Source organism: Dermacentor andersoni, chromosome 5, assembly GCF_023375885.2.
Source record: "Dermacentor andersoni chromosome 5, qqDerAnde1_hic_scaffold, whole genome shotgun sequence".
In the NCBI taxonomy this organism is placed as follows: domain Eukaryota; kingdom Metazoa; phylum Arthropoda; class Arachnida; order Ixodida; family Ixodidae; genus Dermacentor; species Dermacentor andersoni.
In genome coordinates, this window is record NC_092818.1 from 138624436 (window position 1) to 138645747 (window position 21312).

At 46.4% G+C, this 21312-nt stretch overlaps 1 protein-coding gene across 1 annotated transcript; it reads left to right on the forward strand.

The window, feature by feature from the left end:
* Positions 1-7633: 7633 nt before the first annotated feature.
* LOC126532101 (uncharacterized) lies at positions 7634-9235 on the forward strand. The gene has a single exon (XM_050179789.2). The coding sequence runs from the start codon at positions 7699-7701 to the stop codon at positions 9052-9054; it is 1356 nt and encodes a 451-aa protein (XP_050035746.2). The 5' UTR covers positions 7634-7698; the 3' UTR covers positions 9055-9235.
* Positions 9236-21312: the final 12077 nt, after the last annotated feature.

Genomic DNA, 21312 nt, shown 5'->3' on the forward strand with positions numbered 1-21312 from the left:
ACAATTTTAATTAATTAATTGCTGATTAACTAATTGATCTATTTGTTTGTTTGTTTGTTTGTTTGTTTGTTTGTTTGTTTGTTTGTTTGTTTGTTTGTTTGTTTGTTTGGTACTAATTTAGAAACATAAGTGGTCTGGGACGGCAAGGCTAAAGGCACAGAGTATTCACCCGTACATTGCTCAACAGTAAGGTAGCATTCACTGTATGCCTAAAAATATTTTAAATATATACATTATAATACCGTTTCTAAGCAAGACAGTGTAGGTGCAACACAGTAACATGTATAAGAAATATAAACAAAGATATACAAACACTAGATCTGGTGCGGTACCTGCGTCACAATTCGAGAACTTTGCGCGAGAACTCTTGCTTAAGTGCGTCTTGTAAATCACCACAACTCTATTCTTCGCGAATTGTTTCTCCTTTTGTGGTGTTGGAGCACAGGAGTATATACCTTGCGAACGCGTTAAATAAATAGAGCGGCCGGGAGGGCGAGGTGAGGGGCAGAGTTTCTTGCTTTAGATGAACCGTCATCGGCTGGTTGGCTCTGTATAACTATGTGCAAAGGAGCGGAGGCACCGAAAAATAGGACCACGTGACTATGCAGTTGACAGTACTTCCACAGGATATCCACCTAACGCATGCGCAACGCGCTCCACATTCAGCAGCAATTCCAAACTAAATACTGCAGTATACGTTTTTCGAAAGGCGGCGCTTTTCCCTTTGAAGTTACCGCTTGCAGTGTAACACTGAGCTGCGTGTCCACTGCCGGCGGAGACTTTTGGTGGTCTTTTTCTCTGAAATAGCAACCAGCGTCGGGGAGATGGTGATAGGTTATCAAAACTTGAAATAAGGTTGACCACGTCAGCTCTTATTTCATTGCTAGGTCGAATTGCCAGTTGTGTCGGCATCAGCAACATCTGCCAATGATGCCAGCTATTGTGGAAAGAAGGAACGAATGTGCTTCCGGGGGGGGAGGGGGAGAGAGAAAGAGCGCCTCAAGTAAGCAATTTCAGGCTCTAAAATAATATGCGAAAGGGAAGGCATATATATGGGCACACACAAAAACGTGCGGCCCTGTAACGCTGTAAGGAGGAGGAATAAACGTTTATTTTCGAAACAGTATCCCGGGGTAAGCCCCGGTTCTACTCTAGGTGGGAAGTCTCCTCATTCCAGGAACCCTCTGGCCTTCGCTGCCTCCTTGGCCCTGGCGACGGCACGTCGTTGTTGTTACAAATCCCGGAGACGAGCTTGGCCTCCCACATTTCGATGGGGTCTTCGCTTTCTTTTCTGGCGTTACAGTCTTTCGGTGAAGGCGATGCGTCTGTGTCTAGATGCCATGGACACTCGAAGATCAGGTGCACCAAGGTGTCCGGTATGATTGGGCAGTGATATCCTTGTAGCGTTGGGTAGAGTCTGTCCATGAGTATTCCGTAGGTGTGTTACTCTGTAGTCTTCTGAGTGTGCTACTTTTTTCTCTGTTGAGCTTTGGGTGAGGTGGCGGATACATACTGCGTTCCAGGCTGTGATATTGGAGGATCGCTGAGTAGGTGATAGGTACGGTCTCTACCCTCCGGACCTCCGAGCCGCGGTGTGTGCCGCTTCGTTCCCCTCCCGCCCTTCGTGCCCAGGAGCCCATGTCACACAGGTATAGGGGAGCGGAGTGCTTCGGCGCTTCAATATCTTTAGTGATTCTGTCGACACACGACCCTCAGCGCAGTTCCTGACAGCTGCTTCAGAATTGGAAAAGACGGCAGCTGTGTCCATGCACGTGGTAGTTGCCAGGACCATCGCCACTTCTTTTGCAGTCCCAGGGTTTTGTAGGCGGACTATGGCAGACGCTAGCTCTCTGCCCTGCGAATTTACGACGCTCAGGGCGTAGGCATTTCTTTGCGGGTTTTTGGCTGCGTCGGGGTATCTGCCATGGCGTCCGGATCTTGCCTGTGTCTTGCCTGTGTCTTAGGGCATCCGCTCGGGTTTGTCTTCTTTCCTTGTGGTACGTGAGGTGCATGTTGCGTGGAATTGGTGCTATGCACAGGAATTGGCGGATGCTTAGAGGAATTACTTCTTTTCGGTCCATGTTGGCTATAAAGGTTTCACCGAAGATCGGCCGTTGCAGCACTGATCTTCCGGTGGGCGTGAGCTTCAGTCGTTCTAATTGACTGGCTCTATGAGCTTCAGCTTGTTCTTGCCAGATGTTGTGTACGCCCATCTTGAAAAATCTCGTAGTCTAAGTCTTGGGTGGTAAAGCCAGGGCGATTTTGATGGTAAGAAATTGGCATATGCCTATGACCCAGTTTTTAGTCATGGCTCCTTCAAAATTCACGGCTTCTGAAATCAATCAGATTCACTCGGACTCACCCAGGATATCTCAAATGCACACAATCACCAGTCACCTACAAGCTCACTCGATCATGCTTAGGCTCACAGGCTCACATTCACTCAGGTTTATTCTGAGTGAAATACTCACTCATGTTTTGAAAGTCCTCGCAGGAGCACGGGCACCTTTTCATCCACTGGAAAGAGCTAAACGGGTTTCACACAGTACACTTTCGATAGCCATCGAGCTCGACTGGGATCGAATTTTTTTATCGCGATTGACTCCTTTGCGCAAGCTGCGGAAGGGAGCCAATCGCGGTCGAGAAAGTCGATCCCGATTAGGCGCGATCGTGATCGAAACTGCACTGCAGTTACTAATAAGTTACTGGTATACTAATAAATATATGCTCTGTTCGGGAAAATTTTGTGCGCTGTGGATCGTGGGGAGAGTTTTCAAGGGTGAGAATATTCGAAAGAAGAATTTGTCAGTGGCGTCCTTACATTGAAAAAGTTGAGGCTGGCACAATGCGAGCCATTGAGGTCACAACTACTTATAACCAAAAACAGCTGTTTTTCAAGTCCACAATATTGAACTCACATATGTGTACCGGTGCAGAGCTTTGCATTGAGAATTTTCAAACCAATGTGTTTTTGCTCGTAAGCAAGACAGTGGCAGTCCATTGTCATTGCTTTAGGCAAATAGCCAGCGACCTATCTATTGAGAAAGGTTTGTACATACATACATACATACATGCATACATACATACATACATACATACATACATACATACATACATACATACATACATACATACATACATACATACATACATACATACATACATACATACATACATACATACATACATACATGTTCCTGTATACGCACGTACATGTACGTGTATGTTCGTACGTACGCACGAACATACATGCGTGCATGCATGCACGCCTATGTTGCCGCCAGCGTAATGTTTGTTGACTGTTGAGCCTCTTGAGTTGTCGGGCACAGGTTCGCCCAGAATTTCTTAGAAATGGCTAGCGTGACTGTCGGTTGCAATATATACCGGGTTGTCTATTTTGTTGGAAAAACAGTTTTAATAGGATTTAACCACTGCGATAATGCTTTCTTCGTCATTCGTTCGTTAGGCACATCAGACACTATAGATGGTGAAGTAGTCATCGCAGGCTGTTCGTTAATTGGCTAATAATGGCTAATTATCTTTCTATTACTGGCTATAACGCCAGAACAACAATGGTAGTATGTTGGAGGAGGTCGCCGCAGGAGGTAATATCAATTTACGTGATTTAAAAAAGAACCATCCGGTGTTCAGATATCTACCGACAAAAAGCTACAAAAGTGTAAGCATTGTTTGGCGCGTCTGAGACTTCGTTTTAAAGCGTAATCTTTCTTTGGCGAGCTCCTTCAGCCATGTCATGCAAAAAGTGTAATGCGTTGTATCTGCACAAAAATGCGTGATTTGAAAAGTTAACACATTTAATCGTTATGATAGTGTAAATGTAAATGATTGGTAGCTTTTAAGTGATCAGGAACAATTTAAAGCTAAAAAATAAAATAAAGAGAGAATACCCATATAGATACATAAGGCGCCTTAGAAAATGCATGGGGAAGCTTATAGTGGGGGACGGCCAACTGAAATTGGGGGTTAAATCAACTTGAAATTTGAATTGGAGGTGGGATAACTGAAATTTAGGCGTGGGCCAACTTAAATTATAAGGTGGGGCAATTTACTTGAAATTTCTGGGTGGGTCAACTTGAAATGTCGGGTGGGCATACTTAAATTACGGGTGGCCAAATTATTTTTGGGTGGGCAAACTTGACATTTGTACATGGGCCAAATATAAGTTCGTGGGTGGGCCAGCTTGACGTTTCGGTGTTGGCTAACTTAAATTAGGGAGTGGGCCAACTTGAAATTTGAACGTGGGCCAACCGAAAGTGCCTCGAGCGACGAGTCGCACGGTAATTTTTCGCGTAATAGAGGGCTACCCTCACGCACAGAAAAAAACACTTATGCAGCACGTATTGAGCAACAGAAAGCTGTATCGGGAGTTTTTCATGTTGCTCTACAATTTTCTCAGTGATATTTTTCACCTAATTATATTATTTGAGAAGTTGATCAGTTAATTAAGACTAATTATGTAATTAAGCGAAGCGCGACAATATAATCTGACTATTTGCAAGGTATGGTAAACAACGTTACCTTGGTTCTGTCCAGCCACATGGCATTTTCATATTATTAAATCTTCGTGCATGATAGTTGGGACACCATGTATACTCACGAACTTTATCTGCACACGTTCCATTAATGTGCTGCTTAAATTTCTTGTTTAATTTTACGCCACTAAGGCGTGTTCAAGTGATGGCAGACATATGGATGTGAACAACTTGAGGAAGGGGAGATGGATACGGAAATATCTGGTAAATCTGCAGAGGAAACCGGACGTGCGTGGGCCTCGTGTTGCTGCGCGATTAAAGTGGACGGAGAAACTTAACATATACTATACAAAAAAATTGCCGAGATTGCTTATTTCAAGAACCCGGGTCAACTCTGCACGACCAACAGTATAACGGAAGACAGTATTATGGGTGTCACGCTAATATGACATAATTCTGGCTTTAGACAAATTTTAGAGTGAGCTCGTTCAATTGACACCATTCAGATAATAAAGACACGTCGGACCGCAGACCACGGCTGTTCTCAATATTGTGTTTCTCCTCGATTATTTTGATGTCGTCAGCGCAAAAAAGGAATGAAGAGTTCTGATTTGCTCAAGAAGCGCCATTGATGAAAATTAAATGAGAAGCGGACCAACCCGGAACCTTGGAGCACGCCACTAGAGACTGTATAGACAAAAGATTGATCACTGACGCTCACGAAGCCGGACCTATCGAGAGATATCTGCGTAGGAAAGCCGTAAAGCTGCAATTACAGCGTCGACACTGGAGTGAGCAAGCTTCACGAGCTGTAAGGAATGACTGACTTAGTCGAAGGCTTTCCTGAGGTCGCAGTACGGATATCGAGCAACAACACCGCGTGAAAACTGGCGCAACACTGCGGATGACTCCAACGGAACAACAGGCAGCAATCCTGATTTTGGACCATGTGCCGCACCGGGCAATGGTACTTGGTGTGACTACCAGATGGACAGTGTCGTATGTACGACCTTCAGAAGACAGGTGTTGCTGGGACGTGGAACCGGCCCAATTACGGCGATGACATTCACGTTACTTCTACTGATTTTGCAGATTGGTAATGTTGCTTTTCGCTTTTCTTACACGCTTTATGTTTTGCTGGTTCCCCGCCAACGGTTGTTTGAGTGTACTGAGTGCAGTAGGTGCAGGTTTCACTTATTGTGTCGCCTGTATTTGTTTTTTCTTATCCTGCTTTCACACGGCGATGTAGAACTAAATCCCCCACTTTCCACAATGGAAATCTTGCAGCAGATTTAGATAAGCCAAGATAATATCAAGACTAAGTTCATTGATATTGAATATACACAGGCAGAAAACAAGCTAGGCATAGATTAACTTGATTACCGTATCAAGTCAGTAGAAGAGAAGCTAACTAATCTTGATGCAATGAATTCAGCAGTCACAAAATGTGTGAAGCAATGCTGAGATCAAAGTCGCGCACATTTCAGTTCTGTCTTGGAAAAGAGCACTGGAGGCATTACTTTCAAGAGTTGACCACCTTGAGAATTGTAGGCGAAGACGCAACTTCTTCTTTTACGGCGTACCTGGTGCCTAAGCTCGTGACACAAGCGCCGATCTTGGAATTGTGTGCCTCAAAATCAGGCATCGTCAGTTTCATTAGAGAGGGCTCATAGGTTGATTCGATTGCAACAGGTAAAAAACGACCCATACTTACAAAGTTGGCATTGTTAAAAAAAAAAGGAAACTGCGTGTTTTATATAGCCTAAGAAAGTTAAAAGACACAACTGGCATTTCCGAGGACTTCTCTGAAGCGGTACGGAGGAAAAGAAGCAATTTTATAGGGACTGTGCAGATTCAGAGAAAAGGAAGGTGATATAAAGCGACGCTTGGTCACGATTGTTCTGTTAAATGGAACAAAATGTGTTTTCGAATAAGGAAGAGAGAAAGCTGTACTGTGGAAGTGACCGTGTCAAACCAGCTCCATTGGTCCTTCAGGCCAGCTGTTAAATTACCGCAGTATCAAAAACAATATTGACGAGTTACCCTCGCTCATAAGTACAGTTAAGCCTTCTGTTGCTCTAGATACTGAATCTGGGATGTGCCAGGACATTTACGATCATGAGGTTCGTCTAACTGGGTACATGCAACAGAAAAGATCAAAATGCACATGGTCGTGACGTATTTGTTCTTGTAGATAAGATTATTTCCGCTGTCAAATGCGAATCAATGGTGGTGCGTCCAAAGCCATGTTTTCTATAAGCAGGAACTTCCAAACAGCGTGGCGATTACAGTATGAAGCTTTTACCATCCCCGAAAACCTTCGCTCGAACACCATTGGCCAGTTTGAAAGCTTACCTTACGCAGTGCATAAGCAGGCATTATGGTCATAGGCGGGGACTTTAATTGACCTGATATTAAATGTGCCGGATTGTCTACCAACATTTTTTATGCCGGGAGCTTGCAACGTTGAAATCACGAATTTGTATCGCCCACTGTTACGTTTCGCCTACGACGCGCGGTATAGCCGGCGCGGATGCAACGGACGCCGGGGCTTCGTTCAAAGCGGCGGAAATTTTGGCCCGTTCAGCGCCGCCGCAATGTGTCTTCGTGTGTGCGTGTGTGTGTGTGTGCATGTTGGCGCCCACGCTTGTCCAAGCGCGACAGCCGGGGAGAGGACCTCCCCAAGTGTGAAGCGAGGAGGACTGACCGGCGCCGGCCCGGCGGATGCGTCACCTTCTAGTCTCAACGTGCCCGAGCGCCGCCGTCACGTGGCCTCATCCCGAGACGTTGCTTCTTGCCCTCAACTCCGAGAGTATAAAAGCAGCTGCCCCCGGACGCCAAGAGAGAGGCTCCGATTTCTTCTGTCGAGTAACGTGCTCTCCCGTCTCTCCACGTCGGTCGACTTGACCGCCCGCTCTTTTGCGATGCTAGAATAAACAAGTTGTTCTGTTAGCAGTCGACTCATGCTTTGCCGGGACCTTCGGATGCTTCCAGTTGTGCCCCAGGCCGCCAGGCCAACGCTACCCTTGGGGCTTGCGACCCAGTTGCAACACCACCGACGCCGCTACGCGCGGAAGCTAGAGGACGGCGCTCTCGGTCAGCGCTGCGGAAGATGAGGAAAATAAAGTTGGGCGGCGCGTGCTCGCGGCGCAAGCACGGCACGCGCTGTTCCATTCTAAGAAGCTGCTACGCTGGTCGCCTGGTTATGCAGACAATGTCTGATCCTGCTTCGCTCAACCTGCAGCAGCTTCTGCATCTTGCACGGGCCATCTGTCACACAGCAGCCATCACCATCGAGCCCGCTGAAGCAGCAGCCAAGTTTTGCTACCAGGTTGCTTTGGTTAGAGACAGTGTGTTCCTGGAGGGCCTGTTGAACAGCTGCCGCGAGTTGTTCGAGAAGCGAGAGGAGCTGATGGGCCCGCTCGAGGCGACGAAAAGGACGCCCTACGTGTCCTCCTTGGCCGAGTTCCTGGCGGCATGCGAGTCATCGAACGGCGCCGGCACCGATGCAGCCAGTGACACTGCCAAGGACGTCCCTGTGCGCTGGACGGCCTACGTCTCCTTCTTGGCCGAGTTCCTGGCGGCATGCGAGTCATCGAACGGCGCCGGCACCGATGCAGCCAGTGACACTGCCAAGGACGTCCCTGTGCGCTGGACACCCTACGTCTCCTTCTTGGCCGAGTTCCTGGCGGCATGCGAGTCATCGAACGGCGCTGGCACCGATGCAGCCAGTGACACTGCCAAGGACGTCCCTATGCGCTGGACGCCCTACGTCTCCTTCTTGGCCGAGTTCCTGGCGGCATGCGAGTCATCGAACGGCGCCGGCACCGATGCAGCCAGTGACACTGCCAAGGACGTCCCTGTGCGCTGGACGCCCTTCGTCTCCTTCTTGGCCGAGTTCCTGGCGGCATGCGAGTCATCGAACGGCGCCGGCACCGATGCAGCCAGTGACACTCCCAAGGACGTCCCTGTGCGCTGGACGCCCTACGTCTCCTTCTTGGCCGAGCTGCTGGTGGCATTCGAGCCATCGGACGGCGCCGGCGCCGATGCAGCCTGTGACACTGTCAGCGCCAGAGATGGCAAGAGGCCGAATGGCATCTGGAGGAGTACTGTCGTCTGGTTATGTCGCCTGGTTATGCAGGCAATGTCTGACCCTGCTTCGCTCAACCTGCAGCAGTTTGTGTATCTTGCACAGGCCATCTGTCACACAGCAGCCATCGCCATCAAGCCCGCTGAAGCAGCAGCCAAGTTTTGCTACCAGGTTGCTTTGGTTAGAGACAGTGTGTTCCTGGAGGGCCTGTTGAACAGCTGCCGCGAGTTGTTCGAGAAGCGAGAGGAGCTGATGGGCCCGCTCGAGGCGACGAAAAGGACACCCTACGTCTCCTCCTTGGCCGAGCTCCTGGTGGCATTCGAGTCATCGAACGGCGCCGGCGCCGATGCAGCCTGTGACACTGTCGACGCCAGAGATGGCAAGAGGCCGAATGGCATCTGGAGGAGTACTGTGCAGTCCCTGGCCATATCTGGTCATACCTGGTCAACTTTGCCGAGATGGAGTGTCTGAAGTCAGCAGTGACGGCTGCCGGCAAGGCCATGGAGCAGGCTGAACCATACCTGATGCGTGCGGTCGACGATTACACTGATGTATCTCTGTTTCTCGCGCATATCATGGTTTTTGAACTAGCACTTATATATACGTATCTGTATGTTGGACGTTTCTTCAATAAATTATCAGTTGAGAGTCAGCACTGTGTTGTCGTTTTTACCTTCCTTTTGTCCATGATCTTGTGTTGCGCTGTTACAAACTTTACGATGAGTACATTTCGCCGTTCCGTATGAGTGGGGACCTCTGTTTTTGCCAAATAGCATCAACTGAAAACACCGTAAAACTAAAATAAGTAGGCACGAAAGGAAGGAAGCGACGCGATTTGCGAAAGACAGTTATCCAAATCTCTCTAGATGCGCCTAAAAGAGAAAGCCAAGGAATTCTGGAAGCACGGTAAATTGCGAAGAAATGTCAAAGTAGAAAAAAATAAGAACGTTGTTAGCTTTCCTGACTTTAGTGTCTTGAGATGGATGCCTTGCCGCACGAGAAAAAAAAATGTTGATATTCTGACATGACGGCACGAATGAACCGCCACAACGCTTCGCCTCATCGGACCTCGCTGCGGGTTTCGTCAAGTTGTCCGATAGTGTGTTGATTTTGCTTGTCTCGTTTTATGGTCCGATGTACTATTTTAGGAAAGTCAAAGCATCTCTGGCATGAAATCTTTATAGGAACATTAAACCCACAAGGTTCCGGAATCGAAAATCTAAAGTACGACTTTGGAAATGTCAATGCAGCTTTCGCAACAAAAGTTTGAAACCTTTCTACCCATAAAGTTTCGGAATTGAAATCCATGCTCTCAGTAGATTCCGCGGCCTCCGCGAGATGCCGCGACGTGCCCGCTCGCCATGAAAACGCCCTTGAAACTTCGTGCTCGGAAGGGGCTCCTTGCGTTATGTGACTCCAGGTGCATCGGCACTGGCTCGAAATCAAGTCCCAGTTCGCAATGTTCGCACCAAAATGACTTTTGGAGTGTGGAAAAGGCATTCCAGACATTTTCAGTAGGATTTAAGCGCTGCAGTAATGCTTTCTTCGCCATTCGTTCGTTCGGCACGTCGGACACTATAGATGGTGGAGTAGTAGTCGCAGGCTGTTCGCTAATCAGCTAATAATGGATAATTATCTTTTTATTTCTGGCTATAACGCCAGAACATCAATGGGGGTATGTTGGATGGAGTCGCCGCAGGAGGCATTAAAAATTTCCGTGATTTCAAAAAGCCATCCGTGGTTCAGATATCCACCGACAAAAAGCTACAAAAGCGAAGGCGTTGTTTGACGCGGCGGTGACTTCGTTTTAAAGCGTAACTTTCTTTGCCGAGCTCCCCAGCCATGTCATGCGAAAAGTGTAATGCCTTGTATCTGCACAAAAATGCGTAATTTGCAAAGTTAAGACATTTAATCGTTACGATATGTAAATGTAATGATTGGCAAGCTTTTAAGCGTTAAGGAACAATTTAAAGCAAAAATAAAATAAAATAAGGAGAGAATACCCATAGGGTTCCTTACAAAATGCATGGGGCAGCTTATAGTAGCGGTCGGCCAAGTGAAATTTGGGTGTGGGTCAACTTAAATTTGGGGTTGGGTCAACTTTAACTTTTGGAGGCGGGATAACGGAAATTTAGGCTTGGGCCAACTTGAAATTCCGGGGTGAGCAAGCATAAATTTGAGGTTGGGGCAATTAACTTGAAATTTGGGCGTGGGCCAACTTGAAATGTGGGGTGGACATACTTAACTTAGGGGGTGGCCAACCTATTTCTGAGTGGGCCAAGCTGACTTTTGGACATGAGCCAAATATAAATCTTGGGGTGGGCCAACTTGAACTTTGAGGGTGGCGCAACTTAAATTTGGGCGTGGGCCAAAGTGAAATTTGAACGTGGGCCAACCGAAAGTGCCTCGAGCGGCCGGTCGCACAGTAATTTTGCGTGTACTTGCGGGCTTCTATCAAGCTCAGAAAACCACTTATCTAGCACGTATTCAGCAGAAATAAGCTCTTTCAATAGTTTTTTATATTGCCCTACAATTTTCTCACTGATACTTCTCACCTTAATATAATATTTGAGATGTTGATTGATTAATTAAGACTAATTATTGATTTACGCGGAGCGCAAAAATAATCTGACCATCTCCAAGCGATGGTAAACAACGTTACCTTGGTTCTGTCCAGCTACATGGTCATTTGCATATCTTTAATTCTTGGTGCATGATAGTTGGGACAACCTGTATACTCACAAACTTTTTCTGCACAATGTTCCATTAATGTGCTGCTTAAATTGTTGGTTTCATTCCACGCCGCTAAGGCGTGTTCAACTAATGGAAGACATATGCGAGTGAACAATTTGAGGAAGGGGAGATGGATACGGAAATCTCTTGTAAGTATGCAGAGGGAACCAGTCGTGCGCCGTCCTCGTGTTGCTGCGCGGTTAAAGTGGACGGAGAATGAAAGTTAACGTACTATGAAAAAAACTTGCCGAGATGGCTTACTTCAACAACCCGGGTCTACTCTGCACGATCGACAGTATAACGGAAGACAGTATTATGGGTGTTACGCTAATATGGCATGATTCTGGCTGTAGACAAATTTTAGAGTGAGCTCGTTCAATTGGCACCATTCAGATAGTAAGGACACGTCGGACCGCAGACCATGGCTGTCCTGAATATTGTGTTTCTTCTCAATTATTTTGATGTTGTCAGCGCAGAAAAGGAATGAAGAGTTCTGGATTGCTCAAAAAGCGCTATTGATGAAAATTAAATGACAAGCGGACCAACCCGGAACCTTGGAGCACGCCACTAGACACTGTATAGACAAAAGATTGATCCGTGACGCTCACGAAGCCGAGAGATATCTACACAATTTCTTCTTTCCAAACGCAATTTCCAAGTGCGTGACCCAAGCAGCGATCTTGGAATTATGTGCCTCAAAATCAGGCATCCAGTCAGTTTCAATAGAGAGGGATCATGGGTTCATTCGATTAGAACAGGTAAAAAACGGCCCATATATACTTGCAAAGTTTGCAGTGTTATGAAAAACAGCACGTTTTATATAGCGTAAGAAAGTTAAAAGACACAACTGGCATTTCCGAGGACTTCTCTGAAGCGGTATGGAGGAAAAGAAATATTTTTAAGAGACTTTGCAGTGTCACCGTAAAGGACGGTGGTAAAGCGACGCTTATATATATAGTTATGATCATTCCATTAAATGCAACAAATTGTGTTTATGAAGAAGAAAGAGAGAAAGTTGTACTGCAGAAGTGACCGTGTAAAACCAGCTCCGTTTGTCTTTCATGCCAGCTCTTCAATTGCCGCAGTATCAAAAACAAAGTTGACGAGTTACCCTTACTCATAAGTACAGTTAAGCCTTCTGTTGCGGTACTGAATCTGGGCTGTGCCAGGACATTTGCGATCATGAGGTTTGTCTAACTGGGTACACATGTTACAGAAGTGATCAAAATGCATATAGTGGTGACGTATTTATTCTTGTAGATAAGAATATTTCTCCCTATCAAATTCACATCAATGCTGGTGCTTGCAAGGCCGTGTTTTGTAAACACGAACTTTCAAAGAGCATGGCGATTACAGTTGTAGCTTTTATTGCCCTCGAAAAGCTTCGCCGAACATCATCGGCCAGTTTCAAAGCTTACTTGACGAAGTGTATATGCAGGCATTATGGTCATAGGCGGGGACTTTGATTGACGTGATATTAAATGGGCCGGATTGTCTACCAACATTTCTTACACCGGGAGGTTGCCATGTAGAAATCACGAAACTGTAGTGCCCACCGACGCCGCTACGCGCGGAAGCTAAAGTACGGCGCTCTCGATCACCGCTGTAAAAGATGACGAAGATAAAGTTGGGCGCCGCCTGCTCGCGGCGCATGCACAGCACGCGCTGTTCCGTTCTAAGTGGCTGCTACGCTGGTCGTCTGGTTATGCAAGCAATGCCTGACCCTGCTTCGCTCGACTTGCAGCAGCTTCTGCATCTTGCACGGGCCATCTGTCACACAGCAGCCATCACCATCGAGCACGCTAAAGCAGCAGCCAAGTTTTGCTACCAGATTGATTTGGTTAGCGACAGTGTGTTCCTGGGGGGTCTGTCGAACAACTGCTGCGAGTTGTTCGAGAAGCGAGAGGAGCTGATGGGCCCGCTCGAGGCGACGAAAAGGAAGCCCTACGTCTCCTTCTTGGCCGAGCTCCTAGCGGCATTCGAGCCATCGGACGGGGCCGGCGCCGATGCAGCCAGTGACACTGTCAAGGACGTCCCTGTGCGCTGGACGCCCTACGTCTCCTCCTTGGGCGAGCTGCTGGTGATTCGAGCCATCGGACGGTGGCGACGCCAATGCAGCCTGTGACACTGTCGACGCCAGAGATGGCAAGAGGCCGAATGACATCTGGATGAGTACTGTGCAGTCTCTGGCCATTCAACTGAGTGGCTGATTCTGCGTCATTTTGCGCCTGCCATCCCTGGTCAGCTTTGCCGAGATGGAGTGTCTGAAGTCAGCAGTGACGGCTGCCGGCAAGGCCATGGAGCAGGCTGAGCCATACCTAATGCGTGCGGTGATGAGCCGACGATTACATCGATGTATTTCTGTGTCTCACGCATGTTATGCTTTTTGTACTGCCACCTATATATATCTATATATGTTAGGCGTTTCTTCAATAAAATATCAGTTGAGAGTCAATGCCGCGTGGTCGTTTTTACGTTCCTTTTGTCCGTGTTTTGTGTTGCGCTGTTACGAACCTTACGACGAGTACATTTCGTCATTCCGTCTGGGTGGGGGGCCCTGTGGCCCTCACCGACGCCGCTACGTGCGGACGCTAAAGGTCAGCGGTCTCAATCGGCACTGCAAAAGATGACGAAAATAAAGTTGGGTTGCGCGCGCTCGCGGAGCAAGCAAGGCACGTGCTAGTCCGTTCGAAGAGCCTCCTACGCGTGCTCCTCTGGCCCTGGCGCTCCGCTGCAACCTCTGGGTTCCCGACAAATTCAATCGCTGCATGCACTGCACCAAACTGTTCTCGAACCAAAGCATTGAAATAACATATGAAACTCGCGGTTGACTATAGTCGACCTTTTCTCGTTTGTTATATGTATGCTATTCCTGACATTAGCGACCACATGGATGCCGTGTCAGAGATGTCGTTGGCTTGCGTTCGATCATCTATACCTGTGTTAACTGTATAGTGCGTATAATTACAAAAACGAGACCCAGGAAAAAGAATGAGTGATCTGCAACCTGGGTACATTTACTATACTTGAAACCTAAGGAGAGGTCGTGTGTGTCAATGAGCAGGCGTTGTTGTTTAAGCGGAAAATATTTGAGCATCGCGATCAATTTGTACCATCGTGGATGCTAACGGCAAGACAACGCAAAAGCAAGCTTTGTTCACACACAACTTGTGTCATGTTACACAACAGTGACACAGTCTAGCGCTCTTTTTGCCAAATACCATCAAGCGAAAACGCCGTAAAACTAAAATAAATAGGCACGAAGTCAAGGATGCGACACGATTTGCGAAAGACAGCTATCCTGAATCTATTCAGGTACGATTACAAGGGAAACCTAAGAAATTCTGGAAGCACGTTAAATTAAATGGTAAGGATGTCGTATCGGAACCTCAACTGTGTCGGTACCCCAACTCGTGTTTGGTGATGTCATTCGTGACGGTATCGGTAAAGGAGAGCCTTTCAACGACTATTTGAGTTCCGTTATTACGCGTGACATCTCATCTGATGCTCGTGCAACGATGACGCCTACAGGGGTTGGAGATATGGATGATATTGTAATGAGTGTGCGTGGCATAAAGAGAGAGAGAGAAAGGAGAAAGGCAGGGAGGTTAACAAGAGGGGGAAATCCGATGTGCTATACCCTACGCTGGGGAGAAAAAGGAGGGGAGGTAAAGTGATAGGGAAGTAGAGAGAGAGAGAGAGAAAGAAAGGGAGCACAGATACACAATCACAGTCGTTCACTATAACAGAGTACTATAACCGCACAGCACAGTAACACTTGCAACGCTATAAACAACAGTTCAAGCTATAGCCGCTTGTCCAAGTCTGTTCTGCTTAAGAATTGCAACAATCCCCTCCTCGCGGCATAGAATTGTTGTCGCGAGGGTTATACTCTTCGAAACCTTGTGACATTGATAGCTTACCTAATCTTTTTTTTTTTTTTTTCAATCTCGTTCTTTAACAGTATCGCAGTAGACTTGGAATTAAGTCACGATAAATCGCTTACGGAGACTTGCCTCCAGATGACTGGAAAACCGCTAGTATTTTTTCCTATTCGCAAGCCTGGCCCTCAAAGTGGTGTAGCAAACTACCACCCAATATTCCTAACATGTGTTTCCTACAACACTTCGGAGCATTGCAGCGCATATGAATTGTCGTCCTCTGATTACACCTTGTCAGCATGAATTTCGGAAAGGCTTCTCTTGCTTAACACAGTTAACTAAGTTAACGCGTGGTCTTGCTTCTGCTTTATATAGAAGGCTTTGTGCTAACTGCGTCTTTCTGGATTTCAGAAAGGCGTTTTGATACGGTACCGCATTCTTTGCTCGTGGAAACAAAAATGATCATGTAAATTATTCATCCTTAGATAGTCTCTTGGGTCACATAATATTTTACAGGCAGTACTATAGAATAGATAGTCTTCCGACGACAGTACGTGGTTATACCCGCAAATGGGTTTATATACGAAATTTACCACCGTTTTGTCAATTGTTCAGTCGCGTTTACGGAAAGTTACGTCCGAGGTGAGGGGGGGGGGGGGGGGGGGCTCAGGGTTTCCTTGTGAGGCCCCTGTTACTCTTATTATATATAAATGATATTACTGAAGGTATGACATCACCCATTAGGCTATTTGCAGATGACTGTGTTTTCCACAGAGCGATTGCAATAATGGATGATGCTGGAGTCCTTTAGGAGGACCTAGACCAATTCTATAAAAGGTGTAATCAATGGCATTCGCAATTAAATCAAGCTAAATCAGTTCATATTGCAGATCATATTACAGCCGTGCGACTGGCCGCTCGAGGCACTTTGCGTGTATTCGCGGGATTCCTTCACACTCGGAAAAACACTTTTATGTAGTACGTATTGAGCAACAGAAAGCTGTATCGCGAGTTTTTCATGTCGCTCTACCATTTTCTCATCGGCACTTTTCATCTGATCATATTTGACAAGTTGATTAGCTAATGAAGAGTAATTACCTAATTAGGCGGAATTAAAAATAATTAATTCGAGTATCTCCAAGCGACGGCAAACAACGTTACCTTGTTTTTTTTTTTTTCCAGCTACGTGGCATTCGCATAAACTCTGGCTAAAGTTAGCTGGGACACCCCGTACATAATGCAACAGCATTACCGGTCGCAGCGCGTCGACCATTCGCTGAAAGTGCGTGTACCTGCCTGCAAGTCATATTTGCTCAAGATGTCGCATTTTCCAAAAACAATTCGTGATTGGAATAGATTGTCTTCCGATGTCGTCAGTGTTCTGTCTAGTGGCGTTTTCTTTGCGCCATTGAGGTGAATGTACGTTGTTGCTCTTATTTCGACTACATTGAAGCCCATGTTTTGGCCAGTGTTTTTTTTTTTTTTTGTAGCCCGCGTTAACTGATTCATGTTATTGAAGTTTGTTTATATGTATCGAGAAGGAATTTTTGCGGATATAATCGTTAACAACCCCCCCCCCCCCCTTCCCGGCGTGTCGCTGCTGAGCTCGAAGGTTGTACTTAGGTTTAGGTGCACGTTAAAAAAAAAAAAAAAAAAAAAAAAAAACAGGTGATCATAATTAATCCAGAATCCTCCACTACGGTGTTCCTCATTATCAGATAATTGTTTTGGCAAGTACAACCCCATAATGTAATTATTTTAACCTCCCCCCCCTCCCTCCGCTTTTTAGTCCGTCTTCACCCTGTGGCTAAAGCATACATAATAAAAAAAAAATCTTAAGCTTGCCCCCCTTTAGAAATACAATGGAAAGGAGAAGCGTGTATTGTTGCATTATGCGAGGACAGTGTCGTGTAGGTCATGAAGGTCACGAAAGGGTGTAGCATGTCCGAGGCGGACGGCTCATCCTCTGGCGCCCGGTTGGCGATTTCACGGGCGAGCGCGTGAATGGGCTCATTGTCATGGATGGACGCACGTGGATCAACGGGCCCAAGGTGATGCGCACATTGGCAGGCGTGAAGGAAGGCGTGCGGAGACGAAGACAGAGCAGCGACAGAAAATGGTGTCCGCCATGGATAAAGGAGCTACGGGCAGCCTGGGCATCAGTAACTACAGTGTGACACGGTGGGGGAGGCGGCCTGCCTCAGGTGCACCGCTGTTGTCGTCCCCGAATACGCGCATTTCTTTGGACGAAAAGTCGTCGCCCTGTGCCAGAGCTTGGTCATTCTCGTTCAGTGTGGAGGAAGTCCAGCTGCAGACCGAAGTTCACTGCGAGGGTGAAAAAAAGCAAACAGCGCAGCAACAGGATCCCTGCCCGCGCGTTCGCACGTGTTGTTTCGTCCTTCAGTGTCCCGTCGTGTTCCTGGGCTGTTTTTTTTTTTCTTTTCTTTTGGGGGGGGGGGGGGGGGGGGAACGTTGGTAGACCAACAAGCGCGAATTTGCACTATTGCATGTAGAGCAAAACTCACCGCCTGACCGTATACGTGGTCGCGCCAACGCGGTTGGAACCGAGCCATCATAAAGGCAGACGGATGAGTGTGACTGCCTCTTTTGTGTGACGATTTTGGTGACAGATCACACAACTAAACTCGTCGCGGTAGCCCAGTGACTATGATGTTGTGCTGCCGAGGTCGAATCCGTGAATTCCACTCCGGTCGCGGCGGCCCCATCCTTATGGGGGTGGAATGGAAAAGAAACGCACGTTTACTGTGCATTGGGTGGAACCCCACGTGGTCAAAACTAATCCGGAAGTCCGCCACCATATGGCGTGCCTCATAATTAGATTGCGGTTTTGGCGCACGAAACTCCAGAATTTAGTTAAATTTCCAATGGTAGAAAATCGGAACACGATAATGTCGCGATGATGATTTGTAGAATGTCCACACACATCACGAGTCAAGTACCTTACGAGGCGTGGCATTTCGCGCATCTGTAACCTGCGGCCCTATAACGTAAAACTATTCTAATATGTTTTTATTCCAATCTTCGGACGTCAATTTTGCGTAACCACCGACGCAAGCATCGGGCGGTCACCCGCAGGGTTGTCTGAACAGACCAATCAAACGCTGTTCTCGTTCATAGGAGGCTACTTTTGTTTGCTTGAAAAACGAATAACATTGCCTACACTGAGCAGCTTGCCTTATCTAATTGGCTCCCAAGAGGTGAGGAGCACGGTCAAGTGGAGAGAGGTTCGATGGGGCCGAGCCACTGCACTGCAAAGTGTTCGAAAACGTTACACGGCCACGCAAAAAGCTTTATTACATGCAAATAAACCCATGCTCTCCGGCAGGTGCCAGTTGCCAGTGCCTGAGCGATCGGTGGCAGCCTGCGGCTATTCAGAAGAAAATTCAGTTTTGTTCGGCATATTGATGCATCTTTAACGCGTACACGTCACTTTGACGTGGTGAGTTTTTGTGCTTTTGTGACGTCGCGTGACAGTGAGGTGAAGTGGGTGCAGCCCGAAAACTTTTGACCAATATCCGAGGGCTAATGGTAAAAAGGCTTCGAATCAGAAATAACTAGTTTTCTTTTGTCCGTTTAAACCATGCATAATCAGTGTGTACACGTCATATTAGAAAGGGAGCTATCGCGGTTTTTGTGATGTCGCTTGACAGACAGGTGGAGTGGGGGTGGTCCAGAAAGGTTTTTGACCAACCGCGGAGGTCTGATTGCAGAAATGGAATAGAAAAGTTTGGAATAGTTTTACGTTATAGCGCCCCTGACGTGTCTAGGTCTCTGCCGCTTCATATTAAATATAGGCTGCGAGGCTATAGGCGGGAATGGTAATCTAATTAATAAATAGGTTAATTTAACCTTAAGGCACATGTAATTGTGGAATTGTAGACGAAGGGTAGTGAAATCATGTCTGTTTAGCAGACATTATAGCACCACTTTCGAGGTACGTCACCCAATTCTACTAAAGAATGCCTCGGTGTTTTAGTTAAGACTGCCCCGAACTGTCAGAGGCACTACTGTTGAAGTGAATTACAGCAAAAAGGAAGAAAAAAGTTGAACTTACAGAAAGGGGGAATGAACACAAGCCCTGTTCGTCCACCCTTACGGTGTGCGTGTCTTTTGTTTCTTGTTGTTGTTCTCTCAGTCAATTTTTCTTACCACTTATGCAAGACTTCCTAGCGCAACAGTAAATACTTAAGTTTTAGGGGTACGCTTTCGGGATACTGTTAATTGGATCGCCAATTTGTTCTGTTGCACATTTTAAGGTCCCTGAAAACTATTGAATGGAATGTTTTAGAACGCAATAAAAACTTTCCAGTCTTAAGTCACGTTCTTAAATAAAAATATATGTATAGTAGACAAATTTTTTTCTCTATTTAGGTAGTTCAATAGTACACAAATTATTCTTGCGGCAGAAGAGGACTCACGATTGAACACCGTAGCTCTCAAAATAGAACATTGCATCACTTTTTTTAAAAGATGGGTTAACGCTAGCGGGGCACCCTGTATATATATTTACCTGAAAAATTCCAGGACTGATATTTTTGTTCGGAATGTTTTTATATAATGTTTTTCTGTGACATAAACTCAAGTAATGCATGTTGTCCGGTCGTTATATGTGTTCTGGAAATGCTTTCAGGTAAATTCACAAGGCGGCAGAGGTGTATTCAGCAACCCACCGTTCGGCTTGGCGCAATTTGTTGGACGTTACACGAGTGACCCGATGGACACAAATCTCAAGCTTTCAGTTAATCTTTTTTTTTTTTTACCGCTTATGCAAGACTTACTAGCGCAACAGTAGATACTTAAGCTTTAGTGGTACGCTTTCGGGATACTGTTAATTGGATCGCCAATTTGTTCAGTTGCACATTTTATCCAGCTTTAAAAAAAAAGAAGTGATGCAATGTTCTATTTTGAGACCTACGATGTTCGATCGTCAGTCCTCTTCTGCCGCAAGAATAATTTGTGTACTATTGAACTACCTAAATAGAGGAAAGAATTTGTCTACTATATATATTCTTTATTTAAGAGCGTGACTTTGACTGGAAAGCTGTTATTGCGTTCTAAAACATTCCATTCAATAGTTTTCAGCGACCTATCCCCGTAAGGCTATATTGAAAATCCCTAGTAAGACTCGGAGCTTAGTTCAGAAGGTATCTGACGTATGACGTGCTAAAACAAAAGGCGTTTCATCACGTAGGCGGCTGCTTACAGGCGGCTGCCTAGGGAGGCACTTTGCGAAGGGCGCGGCAAACAACTGTCGCTCCTTATAGCCTGCTTGCTTCTTTTAGCAGCACATTGCACCATCGGGTAATAGACCACATTGGATTCCGTTGGATGCATATTGGATTCTAGTACAGGAATTGTAAATCTGAACCAGTTTATGCACTCTTGAATAAGGGACGAAGTAACTTAATTTGCATAGATGGGACGAGCCGTCCATTGTGTTAACTGTGTTGTCAGTAGTTTGAATGATGAGTAATTCTAGATGGAGCCGTGATGACACATGTCGGTGTGTCGCGCCATCCCAGTAAATGATGTGCCTAGATGCTTGCATGTGCTCCGCTAAGGCATTTGTCGGTCTGCTTCCCTCCTTCACGTCATGCTGGTGCTGCTTCGAACGTGTTTTTGAGACTTCTAGCCTCACCTCTATACACAAATTTGCTATATGCGCATGGTATCTTATATGCACTTTATCAGGAAACTTCCAGCGGGGCAGAGCGTCGTTCACGTTAACGAGATCATGCCTTAGGTTACTGCTCAGTACGTCCGCTATATGCGTGTCGTGTTTTAAGCATCAAATGCTTTTAGCTTCCGTTGTCGGCGAACTTCGAGTGACCTTGAGCCAAAAGTCAGAGCCGCTAGTTGCGAGAACAAAACGCGATCACACTTGCAACTAGTCAAAACTTTCGAAAATGCGGTCTCTGGCCTCCAACCCTTTGTACAAGAACGCATTGCATACGCTAGTTACTGCCCAACAAGCTACACAACATAGTGCGTCCGGGTTGTCCCTAATGTTTGTTCACAATATCACTAAAGCTGTAACTTCTAGCCCGCTGAAGTTCTATTTCTCATTTCCAATAGCGACGTTAAAAAAGCACAT

Excerpts from the sequence above, each read along its gene's own strand:
- LOC126532101 (XM_050179789.2), top strand. The coding sequence starts at position 7,699 with ATGCAGACAATGTCTGATCCTGCTTCGCTCAACCTGCAGCAGCTTCTG.